The 14,592-nt window shown below is 40.4% G+C and overlaps 1 protein-coding gene and 1 pseudogene across 5 annotated transcripts in view; both read left to right on the top strand.

Moving 5' to 3' along the window:
* Positions 1-508: 508 nt before the first annotated feature.
* LOC115578573 (homeodomain-interacting protein kinase 2-like) overlaps positions 509-14,592 on the top strand; it is a 20,409-nt pseudogene continuing 6,325 nt past the window's right edge.
* The window catches only part of LOC115579563 (homeodomain-interacting protein kinase 1-like), a 13,309-nt gene continuing 7,823 nt past the window's right edge, over positions 9,107-14,592 (top strand). For 3 of the 5 annotated variants that reach the window (XM_030413125.1, XM_030413124.1, XM_030413122.1), the window contains exons 1-13: positions 9,107-9,372; positions 9,463-9,560; positions 11,219-11,429; positions 11,669-11,860; positions 11,958-12,139; positions 12,257-12,380; positions 12,847-12,957; positions 13,094-13,174; positions 13,257-13,405; positions 13,531-13,761; positions 13,904-14,068; positions 14,267-14,361; positions 14,447-14,575. In XM_030413125.1, coding sequence (XP_030268985.1) covers positions 11,235-11,429; positions 11,669-11,860; positions 11,958-12,139; positions 12,257-12,380; positions 12,847-12,957; positions 13,094-13,174; positions 13,257-13,405; positions 13,531-13,761; positions 13,904-14,068; positions 14,267-14,361; positions 14,447-14,571 — 1,650 coding nt within the window. In that variant the 5' untranslated portion in view covers positions 9,107-9,372; positions 9,463-9,560; positions 11,219-11,234 and the 3' untranslated portion in view covers positions 14,572-14,575. The remainder of the gene's footprint in view (positions 9,373-9,462; positions 9,561-11,218; positions 11,430-11,668; positions 11,861-11,957; positions 12,140-12,256; positions 12,381-12,846; positions 12,958-13,093; positions 13,175-13,256; positions 13,406-13,530; positions 13,762-13,903; positions 14,069-14,266; positions 14,362-14,446; positions 14,576-14,592) is intronic. The other 2 variants (XM_030413127.1, XM_030413126.1) reach the window with 1 other exon arrangement.

Raw genomic sequence — 14,592 nt, 5'->3', positions numbered from 1 at the left:
ATTTAGACTTTTAATTTTACAATGTGACTTTTTATTTGATAATTTAAGTTATTTTTCTAAAGTCTAATTCTTTATCTCTCAAATATTTTTTCATCATTTTCTGGTTTTCATCTTTTTTTTTCTTTAACTGGTGGAAACGGGCTTCCATAGGATGTGGCAGGGGCGTCCAAAAGCCTCTCTCCCTCTTTCTCTCTGGTTTATAATTTATTTATTGATCTCTGCCTCTATAACGTTCATGATTTTAGACCCTCACAACCTGAAGATTATAACTGGAGCTCTTGTACAAACACCTGCAGGACACACAACAGTCCCACAGTTTACATCTATCAATTAAAATAAACTTTATTGGCATGAATAAAGTTACACTATGGACATATTTAAGTGACATATTATTGAATGACGACATTTTATACAAGAAAAATAAATACATTAATTTGTTGCACAGAACCTGCATGATCATGCACACGCACGTACGCACGCGCGTCACTGAAGGCCATGGAAACAGAACGTTGACCAAAGCTATAAAAGCTGCAGACCTCATTTATTTCTCATTCGCGCATTAAACTTTGACAAGTTGACCTACCGCGGATTTGTTGTTGGAAAGTTGCAATCTGGGAAACCTGATCGACTGGAAAACTTCTACTTAACCAAACCATTTGGATTTTACCTGTTCACCTGGAAGACTTCAGCACAGAGAAACCTTTTTTTGGATTATACCTGATCACCTGTAAGGCTTCATCTCAGACAAACCATTGGATTATACCTGATCACCTGTAAGATTTTTTGCAAACAAACCTTTTTGATTACTCTGCTCTAGGACAACTACTGCCAGAAGAAGACCATCTTTAACTTCTGGAGAAGTGGCCTCGGTTGACCCCCTGGGGCGAGACACCTGCTGTCCTGAGTCTCTGCAGGTAGGACATCTTTTATTATCACACCAAATGTGTTAATTCATCTCCTTAAACGTGTAAAAGTTGGTTTCGGTTGACAATGTGAATACACTCTTGGTAAATTGTTGAATTTAAAGATTTGAAATTGATAGCATTTTAGCTAGCCTTTAATGAACGTCAATTTTGGGTGATACTCGATGTTTTCTCTGTGTAAAATTATTTTTAGAGTTTAAGAATGTGCTGAAAGTCCCGCGACAGATGAGAAATGTGCTCACGGTTGTTTGGTGATTTTTAAATACTGTTATTTTTGTTTGAGGGATTAAATGTTTAGATAATTATGGTCGAACATTTAGGGGAAAAGATGGCGACCGGGCCTTTTTTTGAAAAAACAACAGTTTTGTCTCGTGCACCATGGAGACGATGGAACGTTAGGAGTGAAGAACGTGCAGGTGTAAACACACCAGGCCGTGTCTCTGTGTACAGCTGAGATAGCTGACATAATTGTTGAAACTGAACTTAAACTGTAACCGGATATGTTGTGGAGAGATTTCAAGTACACAGTTTTATCTATATAATATATGAAGGCCTTTTCACTGTTGTGTTCAGTCAGCGCTCAGAACTTGTACTTGACGTGTTGGTATTGAAAAGTTTTGGCAGAGATGACAGTCACGTCCTGCCTCAATATCACCGTCTCCTCCATGAGGCATGACTAGCGACTAATAAACAACATATTGGCTTGTTTAGTTTTCCGCTCTGAGAAAAACAGATTATTGTGTGCTTACTGTGGAGAGGTCCTGTTTTGCTTTTTAATCAAGGTATGCACAGTTTAGCGTGTTCTGTGCACAACAATATACATTTGGCAGATATGCAGTGGCTAAGTAGGACAATGGGCAAATGGTTTCAGACATGGTTGTGTTCTTGGAGGATAGGCCTACTTACTTTACATGAGAGATTGTTATAAAAAAATAGTCAACTGGTATTCAAATTTGTGACCCTGCATCATATTTTATGATTTGATATACACTGTGGAAAGGCCCCTTTCCAGTTGTAAAAATGAATAAATCCTGGAGATAAGTTGTTTGTTAATTTGACCTTTAAATGCATCAGTGAATACCCTAATCAGACTCATCTCTGTCTCTCCAATAGTTTTAATTTTATTGTCGAAGCCTCTTGTAATATTTCTGTTTAGTTTACTTTTTCCCATTTCCCTTTAACATATTCGGTATTGTTCCCTTTCTGCCTCTGAAGACCCTGGTGTAGTTTAGACATTGTTTTTTGTGTTATAGGCTTCAATTAGGACATTAATCACTGCATTACCCTCCTCAGAGAATTCTGGTTTTATCAGTTTTTCATATAAATCGCTTTTCTGTGGATACCTGTAGAAATCATTAATATTTAGTGGAAATTCCCCTGATTTTGCTCAGACCTCAGATGATCAGTTGATCACTGAAATGTGGAATATGACATAAATACATGATTGTCCTTGTAAAGACCTGAAACGTCAGTTTAACATGTTTTGTGTCATCTAATCGGAAAGAAACCATAGGATGGTAGCAAAAAGAAATATACTCAATGTCTGAAACGTTGATATGATCCTTCACAGGGAATGAAAGTCACATCTTCCTTGTCTTGTTTTCACCTGTTTTGTTTTAGTATTCTGAGAGACAATATGGGATCCAGCGTATCCAACGAGTCCACCTCATCTTCCGAGATGACCCCGTCCAGCTCCCCAGCGTATATGACGTCCAGAAAGTTCTGGGAGAGGGCTGCTTCGGACAGGTGTTGAAATGTTGGAAAAAGGACATCAAGCAGACTGTGGCTGTGAAGATTCCTAAATTCTTTGATGAAGACACCGTCAATGAGGTGAGAGGTGTTGATTTTGATGTTCACGGTTGTAAAAGATATTGTATAGTCAGAGGTGCAGTAACTGACTCATGCAAACAAGCAATTCCTTTTGATTTAAGCTACTTTAAGCCATCTACAAACGTCACTATAAAAAGATATAGTGATTATCTCTACACTAAGTTTTACGCACCACATTATAAAGACTTCACGCGTTAACACATTAACTGACTGTAAAAAAAAAAATCATATCAAACTTGCCGTGTGTCTCCAGGTTTCCATGCTGAGACGGTTCAAGCTCCTCAAACTCGACCGACACAACATCGTCGAGTTCATCGATTGCTTTCAAACCAAACATGGAAAGCAATCGTGTTGGAGATGTTGGATATCAGCCTGGGCGACTACCTTGAAATGACAAGTTTTGCGCCTATGCTTCTGAGTGACATCAGCAGCATCATCCAGCAGGTACAGACACCATCAGCACCATCAGATAGAAAGCAAAGCACTGAGCACTCTGTCACTTTTAGGCTTTGGTACATTCTCACTGACCTTGTACCCTCAGATGGGAACAGCATTTGAGGCACTGAAGGGGATTGGGGTGATCCATGGTGACGTGCACCTCTTCAACATCATGATGGAGAATCACCAAACACGACCCTTCAGAGTCAAGCTCATTGACTTCGGTGGTGCCATTTCCACATCAGAAGCCACCCAGGGCAAGCTCCTGCAACCGCTGGCTTTTAGGTAGGCTTCATTCTTTTTATTACTACACTGGACTGAGTTAGAAGTTTACAATTTATCGCTCCTTTCCTAAGTTTGACAGTGTAAACATCCTGTGTAATATTTGTGTTTCCACATTCAGGTCTCCAGAAATCATACTGGGCTGTCCATTTTCTGAGGCCATCGACATGTGGTCCCTGGGCTGTCTGATGTTCATAATGATCTGCGGCAAACAACTGTTCAGTGGATGCTGTGGATATGACATAGTAAGTCACATTTGTCACCAGTTTGTCAGTTACTCATACTTGTGTGTCTTCACTCGTGCTTGTGGTTTTGCTGTAATTGATGCTCCATGTACAATAATGAGTAATCTAAAGATGGGAATCGAAAGGACATTTTAAAAATAGGAAATTGTTTAAACAGATCAAAAAATGCTCTAAATTTACTCTGAGTGTGACAGAAAGAAGTAATCTTATGTTCAAAGAACTTTGTACCTTAGCTACGATGGCAGGTGTTAGCATTAGCATGTTGTCAAAGGATGACCTGCACTACTTTGCCTCTGATTGGTCAATCTTACTCCTCGTGCTTCAACTGGCCTGTCTGATACGGCGATGCATTACTTTGCCCTCCTGAGAACAATACTTCCTCTTACACGTTTTGATGTAATGCTGTGTTTAATCTCCAGCTGCGGGGCATCATTAATCTACTAGGTCAGCCAGAAGACCTTGTTCTCAGTACTGGTCTAAGGACAAAGAAGTACTTTAACTGGACTGAGTCAAACAGCTGGGAGCTCAAGGTACCACAGTGAACCTTCTCTGACCTTTTATCTTTTATCAGATTTTTTTCTTGTTAACATTTCCCTACATTTAACAGTCTATCATTCCGATTGATTCTGAGGAACATTGATACAAATTCTTTGAACCTTCTTTCAGACATCTTTTGAGTATTTCAGATGTCACCTCAGCAGTGTCAACAAGGACCACAATCTCCAGTCTCTAGACGATCTCAAAGAAGTAAGTGTGAAGCAACTTTGATTGTCACTATGATCGATTGTCTTTTCTCGATGGTAGATTTGACCGTTGTTATCTCAACTAGATTCGTCTAGAGGAAAATAATGACGCTGAGGCCGCAGAGCGAGAGCAGTGCATCGAGCTCCTGAAGGCAATGCTGCAGACGGATGAGGATGAGAGGATCACTCCCCGTGAAGTCCTCCTTCATCCATTCTTCACCAAAGACTACCCAAAGTGAGTGTGTATGTGACGTGAGTCCTATAGGTAGTGCTTTGTTAGTTAGTGATGATTTATCATTTGATCAGTGTCCTGTCGTGTTTCCGGGATATGAGTGTAATAGCAACTGTGTCGTTTTGAAGTAATGGGGCTTTGGCAGCCGCATCCCCTTTGGTCCGATGGAAGCCAATGGAAGATCTGGCGAGTGCACTCGGTGAGCCTGCTACCACTCCTCTGATGGATGACGAAAGCGCTGTCATCCAACCAGACAGCTGTACGCCATCTCCAGAAATTCCACCAGCAGGTGTGATCCAAGTTCAGCCAGCGACGGCTGAGAACACGCTGCTGCTGGAAGGTCAGGGGAGCAAAGTCAGGTGAGATGTCTTCCTCTGGTCATGACACCCATTTTTCAGATCAAAAAAACAGTTCAGATCACCGGAAATAATAGCAGAGACATGATTCTTGAAGATGTCATGACAGTAACAGGATAATTGTGTGTGTGTTTTCATGTTCAGTGGCAGGACTTACATTGTCAAGTTCTCAGGAAGTTCGGCCTTCACTTCCGTGTTCTCGAAATGAGGACTGCACTCCATCTCCCACATTTCTACTTTCAGGTGCGATCCTGGTTCGGCCTGCGATAGCCCAGCGCACGCTGATGGAAGATCAGGAGAGTGCAGTCAGGTGAGATGATGAAAAATAGTATCAGAACCTGTTTTCTTTGTTTTTCACTCACTTCCACATCAAATCAAGACTTACTACAAGAGGTTTTGGTCCACAGGAGCCTCAGAAACAACAAAAATGAAAAGTTCCTTGTTGCAGCTTCACCATGTGATGACAATAACAGGAATGACAGTCTAAGTAACATTTTTGTGGTGTTTACAGTTTTCAGTCTGGCCTGAATGAAACGTCATGGTCCTCAGTGATCAACACTGAAAGTAGCATGGAGTCCTCCGTATGTGAGGACTCGGGCTCAGGTGGTACGCAACAGATACCTCAACTTGCATCTGAACTGTTGTGCATTTTGGAGTATGGCTGAGGTCTTCAATGTCCTTTGACTTTCAGAAAACATGGGGGCAGAGAAGAAGCCTCAGAAGAAGAAGAATTGCTTGCAACGTGTCTTCTCCTGGATGAGGAAGACCTTCAGGTCATGTGTTACCTCTGTTGATGCTTCGGCCTGTGACAGCTAAGAACATGCTGCCGCTGGAAGGTCAGGGGGGCAAAATCAGGTGAGATGTCTTTCTCCAGCCGCGACACCAATTTCTCAGATCAGACAGTAGTTCAGCTCACCAGAAATAATAGCAGATACATGGTTCAAGACAGTGACAGAATAATTTGGTGTGTGTGTGTTTTCATGTTCAGTGGCAGGACTTACATTGTCAAGACCTCAGGAAGTTCAGTCTTCACTTCCTTGAGTGAGTACTGTGACTGTGAGCCTGCTGCCCCTCCTCTGACAGATGATGACGTCATTAACATCCAACCAGGCGACTGCACTCCACCTAGCACATTTCTGTTATCAGGTGCGATCCTGGTTGAGCCCGCAACAGCCCAGCGCACGCTGCTGGAAGATCAGGAAAGTGCAGTCAGGTGAGATGATGAAAAATAGTATCAAAACCTGTTGCCTTTGACTTTCACTCACTAGATGTTGATCTAGCTTTTGAAAAATCGGAGTTCAGGATCATTACAGAGGACCAGTTGTACATTTTATTCGATTTATTTTATTGGCGTAAAACAACTTCCCCACTGTGAACAATAACACTGAGGTACAATGGTTCCTGCTACAGGATCTTTAACGGGGCAATATTTTTAATCAGAAGAGAAAGATCTTCACTTCACAAATTTTTTTCATGCTTACAAACTTAATAAACAGTATCTCTTTGTTTTCATGACTGAATAAACAAGGTGATCTTAAAGGACAACACAATGTCATACCGTTTTACTTTGTTTAGACCACCTTTCTAGCCTTAAACAGCTGAATTGCGCATATTTATAAAAGTTGTCATGCTCAAATTAATGTCTTTTGATCCAATATTAGTATTCAGATATAGTTTATTGCAGTTGTACAAAGAGGTATCTTACTTTAAATGTGTTTTAAAAGTTTCAGATGATAGATCTGTGTTTTTGTTTGTTGGTGTAGCAGCGTCAGTGGTGGCATCCACCTCACGGGCAGCTGTGATGGAGGCCTGGACCTGTCAGAGAGCTGTGGAGGAGCCACGTCCCCCGCAGACAGTCCCGGTCCTGTGACAGCACACATCAGCGGACAGCCGTGGTGCAGATGCCGCACACACAGACTCCATTGACCGTGCATGTGAGTGACATGTATCACCTGCCACAGGAGTACATTGTAAGCCCCGCCTCCTGACTGCATGATCTTGAAACAGCAGTCACATCTCTGTCCTCCTCTGCAGGACTTACACATAGTCCAGCCAATCAGAGGATGTGGAGCATCACCTGGTGATGGAGCAGCTTGATCCTCCACCAAGTCCACTCAGCGCAGAGCATCAGCTGCCCTCCTCTCCTCACTGTGGACTTCTGTGATGTCATGCAGATGGATCAATGGATGTGTAGATAGATGTACAGATATATGTTTATATAAATGTATAGATGTATGTATAGATAGATGTCTAGATAGATTTTAAGATAGATGTATGAATTGATGTATATATATATATATATATATATATATATATATATATATATATATATATATATATATATATGTATGGATTGATGTATAGATATTTGTATGGATTGATGTTTAGGTCTATGCATAGATATGTGTATAGATTGATGTATAGATATGTGTATATATACATAGATGTATAGATATATGTGTAGATGTGTAGATATATGTACAGATAGATGTTTACATAATGTATAGATAGATATCTAGAGAGATGTAGAGATATATGTTCAGATGTATGTATAGATGTCTAGATAGATTTTAAGTTAGATGTATGAATTGTGTGTATAATGTATGAATTGATGTGTATATGTGTGTATGGATTGATGTTTAGATATGTGTGTATATATATACATAGATGTATAGATGTATGTGTAGATTGATGTATAGATAGATAGATGTGTAGATTGATGTGTAGATATATGTATAGATATATTTACAGATATATGTATGGATTGATGCTTGCATAGATGTATAGATAGATGTAGAGATATATGTATCGACAGATAAGATTTTATTACAGTAACCCTTTTAAACTGTATTTTATCAGCTCAATATGATTCATTTTCTGTAATTACATTCTAAATACACCAAAACCCTTCTTGCATCACACTGACTCTTTTTTTTTTTTTCAAAATTCATATTTTTTCACAGTAGAGTTGAATTAATTGATAACTACAGGATACATAAAGCTGTGTTTAACATACTTGCTGTAATTAATAACTTGATACATGAGACAGAGACAAGAGCCAAAGCCCAGTACACATTAAGTATCAGAAACCACAGCAGGCTTTTAAGACAGTAACTGCAGTGGTACATAAGTGGGAAATGTTCCTTATACAGGGGAAACAAAAACAACGACAACAACACAAACAAACAATACATCAGGGTGCTACTTCTAGCAAATATGGATAGGGTGTGGTAGCCACAACTCCACAAAAAAGCTGTTTTTGAGGTGTTAGTGCTTCGTCTACACTCATTTGTATTTCTGGGCATCCTGACACGCTGGGATGTGTTGTTGACTCCTGCTGTCCTCAATTTGAATGAAAGCATTAAAGTGAAAAGTTTTTAATTGTCTTAACCAATAATACCTGTCTCGGCAGGTAGTCCAGTCATTTATTTTAGAGAAATGGAGAAAATATTATGTATGTTGTATGTGTATTTATATGGTAATATGTATTATATAATACAGTCTGTGTATGTGTATGTATTTAGATAGATAGATAGATAGATAGATAGATAGATTTAGACTTTTAATTTTACAATGTGACTTTTTATTTAATAATTCAAGTTATTTTTCTAAAGTCTAATTCTTTATCTCTCAAATATTTTTTCATAATTTTCTGGTTTTCATCTTTTTTTTCTTTAACTGGTGGAAACGGCCTTCCATAGGATGTGGCAGGGGTGTCCAAAAGCCTCTCTCCCTCTTTCTCTCTGGTTTATAATTTATTTATTGATCTCTGCCTCTATAACGTTCATGATTTTAGACCCTCACAACCTGAAGATTATAACTGGAGCTCTTGTACAAACACCTGCAGGACACACAACAGTCCCACAGTTTATATCAATCAATTCAAATAAACTTTATTGGCATGAATAAAGTTACACGATGGACACATTTAAATGACATGTTATTGAATGACGACATTTTACACAAGAAACTAAATACATTGATTTGTTGCACAGAACCTGCATGATCACGCACACGCACGTAGGCACGCGCGTCACTGAAGGCCATGGAAACAGAACGTTGACCAAAGCTATAAAAGCTGCAGGCCTCATTTATTTCTCATTCGCGCATTAAACTTTGACAAGTTGACCTACCGCGGATTTGTTGTTGGAAAGTTGCAATCTGGGAAACCTGATCGACTGGAAAACTTCTACTCAACCAAACCATTTGGATTTAACCTGTTCACCTGAAGACTTCAGCACAGAGAAACCTTTTTTGGATTATACCTGTTCACCTGAAGTCTTCATCTCTGACGAATCTTATTCGGATTAAACCTGATCACCTGTAAGGCTTCATCTCAGACAAACAATTGGATTATACCTTATCACCTGTAAGATTCTTTGCAAACAAACCTTCTGGATTACTTTGTTCTAGGACAACTACCGCCAGAAGAAGACCATCTTGAACTTCTGGAGAAGTGGCCTCCAGTTGACCCCCTGGGGCGAGACACCTGCTGTCCTGAGTCTCTGCAGGTAGGACATCTTTTATTATCACACCAAATGTATTAATTCATCTTCTTAATCGTGTAAAAGTTGGTTTCGGTTGACAATGTGAATACACTCTTGGTAAATTGTTGAATTTAAAGATTTGAAATTTATAGCATTTTAGCTAGCCTTTCATGAACGGTCAGTTTTGGGTGACACTCCACGATTTTTCGGTGTAAAATGATTTTTAGAGTTTAAGAATGTGCTGAAAGTCCCGCGACACATTAAGGAATGTGTTCACGGTTGTTTAGTGATTTTTAAATACTGTTTATTTTTGTTTGAGGGATTAAATGTTTAGAAAATTATGATCGAACATTTAACGTTAGGGGAAAAGATGGCGACCGGGCCTTTTTTGAAAAAACAACAGTTTGTCTCGTGCACCATGGAGACGATGGAACGTTAGGAGATGAGAACGTGCAGGTGTAAACACACCAGGCCGTCTCTCTGTGTACAGCTGAGATAGCTGATGTAATTGTTAAAACTGAACTTAAAGTGTCACCGATATGTAGTTGGAGAGAATTCAAGTTAACAGTTTTATCTATATAATATATATATTTATATATGAAGGCCTTTTCACTGCTGTGTTCAGTCAGCGCTCAGAACGTGTCGTGCTGGTATTGAAAAGTTTGGGCAGAGATGACAGTCATGTCCTGCCTCCATACCACCGTCTCCTCCATGAGGCATGACTGGCGACTGATAAACAACATATTGGCTTCTTTAGTTTTCCTCTCTTGAGAAAAACAGATTATTGTGTGCTTACTGTGGTGAAGTCCTGTTGTAAACTGCCTGCTTTTTAGTCAAGGTACGCACAGTTTAGCGTGTTCTGTGCACAACAATATGTATTTGGCGGATATGCAGTATATAAGTAGGACAATGGGCAAATGGTTTCATACATGGTTGTGTTCTTGGAGGATAGGCCTACTTACTTTACATGAGAGATTGTTATAAAAAATTAGTCAACTGGTACTCAAATTTGTGACACTGCATCATATTTTATGATTTAATATACACTGTGGAAAGGCCCCTTTCCAGTTGTAAAAATGAATAAATCCTTGAGATAAGTTGTTTGTTAATTTGACCTTTAAATGCATCAATGAATACCCTAATCAGACTCATCTCTGTCTCTCCAGTAGTTTTAATTTTATTGTCGAAGCCTCTTGTAATATTTCTGTTTAGTTCTTTTTCCCATTTCCCTTTAACATATTCGGTATTGTTCCCTTTCTGCCTCTGAAGACCCTGGTGTAGTTTAGACATTGTTTTTTGTGTTATAGACTTCAATTAGGACATTAATCACTGCATTACCCTCCTCAGAGAATTCTGGTTTTATCAGTTTTTCATATAAATCGCTCATCTTTGGATACCTGTAGAAATCATTAATATTTAGTGGAAATTCCTCTGATTTTGCTTCAACCTCAGATGATCAGATGATCACTGAAATGTGGAATATGACATAAATACATGATTGTCCTTGTAAAGACCTGAAACAGCAGTTTAACATGTTTTGTGTCATGTAATCGTTGACAGGAAAGAAACCATAGGATGGTAGCCAAAAGAAATATACTCAATGTCTGAAACGTTGTTATGATTCTTCATCAGGGAATGAAAGTCACATCTTCCTTGTCTTGTTTTCACCTGTTTTGTTTCAGTATTCTGAGAGACAATATGGGATCGCGCGTATCCAACGAGTCGACCTCATCTTCCGAGATGAACCCCGTCCAGCTCCCCAGCGTATATGACGTCCAGAAAGTTCTGGGAGAGGGCTGCTTCGGACAGGTGTTGAAATGTTGGAAAAAGGACATCAAGCAGACTGTGGCTGTGAAGATTCCTAAATTCTTTGACGAAGACACCGTCAATGAGGTGAGAGGTGTTGATTTTGATGTTGTAAAAGATATTGTATAGTCAGAGGTGCAGTAACTGACTCATGCAAACAAGCAATTCCTTTTGATTTAAGCTACTTTAAGCCATCTACAAACGTCACTATAAAAAGATATAGTGATTATCTGTACACTAAGTTTTAAGCACCACATTATAAAGACTTAACGCATTAACTGACTGTAAAAAAAAAAAATCATATCAAACTTGCCGTGTGTCTCCAGGTTTCCATGCTGAGACGGTTCAAGCTCCTCAAACTCGACCGACACAACATCGTCGAGTTCATCGATTGCTTTCAAACCAAACATGGAAAGGCAATCGTGTTGGAGATGTTGGATATCAGCCTGGGCGACTACCTTGAAATGACAAGTTTTGCGCCTATGCTTCTGAGTGACATCAGCAGCATCATCCAGCAGGTACAGACACCATCAGCACCATCAGATGGAAAACAAAGCACTGAGCACTCTGTCACTTTTAGGCTTCGGTACATTCTTACTGACCTTGTACTTACAGATGGGGACAGCATTTGAGGCACTGAAGGGGATTGGGGTGATCCATGGTGACGTGCACCTCTTCAACATCATGATGGAGAATCACCAAACACGACCCTTCAGAGTCAAGCTCATTGACTTCGGTGGTGCCATTTCCACATCAGAAGCCACCCAGGGCAAGCTCCTGCAACCGCTGGCTTTTAGGTAGGCTTCATTATTTTTATTACTACACTGGACTGAGTTAGCAGTTTACAATTTACCACTGGTTTCCCAAGTCTGAAAGTGTAAACATCCTGTGTAATATTTGTTCTCCACATTCAGGTCTCCAGAAATCATACTGGGCTGTCCATTTTCTGAGGCCATTGACATGTGGTCCCTGGGCTGTCTGATGTTCATAATGATCTGCGGCAAACAACTGTTCAGTGGATGCTGTGGATATGACATAGTAAGTCACATTTGTCACCAGTTTGTCAGTTACTCATACTTGTGTGTCTTCACTCGTGCTTGTGGTTTTGCTCTAATTGATGCTCCATGTACAATAATGAGTAATCTAAAGCTGGGAATCGAAAGGAAATTTAAAAAATAGAAAATGAGAAACCATCCTGGTGTTTTGTTCAAACAGATGAAAAAATGCTCTAAATTTACTCTGAGTGTGACAGAAAGAAGTAATCTTACATTTACTGGTTCAAAGAACTTTGTACCTTAGCTACGATGGGAGGTGTTAGCATTAGCATGTTGTCAAAGGATGACCTGCCCTACTTTGCCTCAGATTGGCCAATCTTACTCCTCGTGCTTCAACCGACCAGACCGACGAGAACTGGCCTGTCTGATACGGCGATGCATTACTTTGCCCTCCTGAGAACAATACTTCCTCTTACACGTTTTGTTGTAATGCTGTGTTTAATCTCCAGCTGCGGAGCATCATTAATCTACTAGGTCAGCCAGAAGACCTTGTTCTCAGTACTGGTCTAAGGACAAAGAAGTACTTTAACTGGACTGAGTCAAACAGCTGGGAGCTCAAGGTACCACAGTGAACCTTCTCTGACCTTTTATCTTTTATCAGATTTTTTTCTTGTTAACATTTCCCTACATTTAACAGTCTATCATTCCGATTGATTCTGAGGAACATTGATACAAATTCTTTGAACCTTCTTTCAGACATCTTTTGAGTATTTCAGATGTCACCTCAGCAGTGTCAACAAGGACCACAATCTCCAGTCTCTAGACGATCTCAAAGAAGTAAGTGTGAAGCAACTTTGATTGTCACTATGATCGATTGTCTTTTCTCGATGGTAGATTTGACCGTTGTTATCTCAACTAGATTCGTCTAGAGGAAAATAATGACGCTGAGGCCGCAGAGCGAGAGCAGTGCATCGAGCTCCTGAAGGCAATGCTGAAGACGGATGAGGATGAGAGGATCACTCCCCGTGAAGTCCTCCTTCATCCATTCTTCACCAAAGACTACCCAAAGTAAGTGTGTATGTGACGTGAGTCCTATAGGTGGTGCTTTGTTAGTTAGTGATGATTCATCATTTGATCAGTGTCCTGTCGTGTTTCCGGGATATGAGTGTAACAGCGACTGTGTCTTTTTGTAGAAATGGGGCTTTGGCAGCCGTATCCTCTTTAGTCCGATGGAAGCCAATGGAAGATCTGGCGAGTGCACTCGGTGAGCCTGCTACCACTCCTCTGATGGATGACGAAAGCGCTGTCATCCAACCAGACGGCTGCACGCCATCTCCAGAAATTCCACCAGCAGGTGTGATCCAAGTTCAGCCAGCGACGGCTGAGAACACACTGTCGCTGGAGGGTCAGGGGAGCAAAGTCAGGTGAGATGTCTTCCTCTGGTCATGACACCCATTTTTCAGATGAAAAAAACAGTTCAGATCTCCAGAAATAATAGCAGAGACATGATTCTTGAAGATGTCATGACAGTAACAGGATAATTGTGTGTGTGTTTTTCATGTTCAGTGGCAGGACTTACATTGTCAAGTTCTCAGGAAGTTCGGCCTTCACTTCTGTGTTCTCGAATGAGGACTGCACTCCATCTCCCACATTTCTACTCTCAGGTGTGATCCTGGTTCGGCCTGCTATAGCCCAGCGCACGCTGATGGAAGATCAGCAGAGTGCAGTCAGGTGAGATGATGAAAAATAGTATCAGAACCTGTTCTTGTTTTTCACTCACTTCCACATCAAATCAAGACTTACTACAAGAGGTTTTGGTCCACAGGAGCCTCAGAAACAACAAAAAAGAAAAGTTCCTTGTTGCAGCTTCACGATGTGATGACAATAACAGGAATGACAGTCTAAGTAACATTTTTGTGGTGTTTTCAGTTTTCAGTCTGGCCTGAATGAAACGTCATGTTCCTCAGTGATCAACACTGAAAGTAGCATGGAGTCCTCCGTATGTGAGGACTCGGGCTCATGTGGTACGCAACAGATACCTCAACTTGCGTCTGAACTGTCGTGCATTTTGGAGTATGGCTGAGGTCTTCAATGTCCTTTGACTTTCAGAAAACATGGGGGCAGAGAAGAAGCCTCAGAAGAAGAAGAATTGCTTGCAACGTGTCTTCTCCTGGATGAGGAAGACCTTCAGGTCATGTGTTACCTCTGTTGATGCTTCGGCCTGTGACAGCTAAGAACATGCTGCCGCTGAAGGT

This window comes from Sparus aurata, chromosome 3 (assembly GCF_900880675.1).
Source record: "Sparus aurata chromosome 3, fSpaAur1.1, whole genome shotgun sequence".
NCBI lineage: Eukaryota > Metazoa > Chordata > Actinopteri > Spariformes > Sparidae > Sparus > Sparus aurata.
The sequence above is the reverse complement of the archived record's forward strand: the minus strand, read 5'-3'. Positions and strand labels throughout refer to the sequence as shown.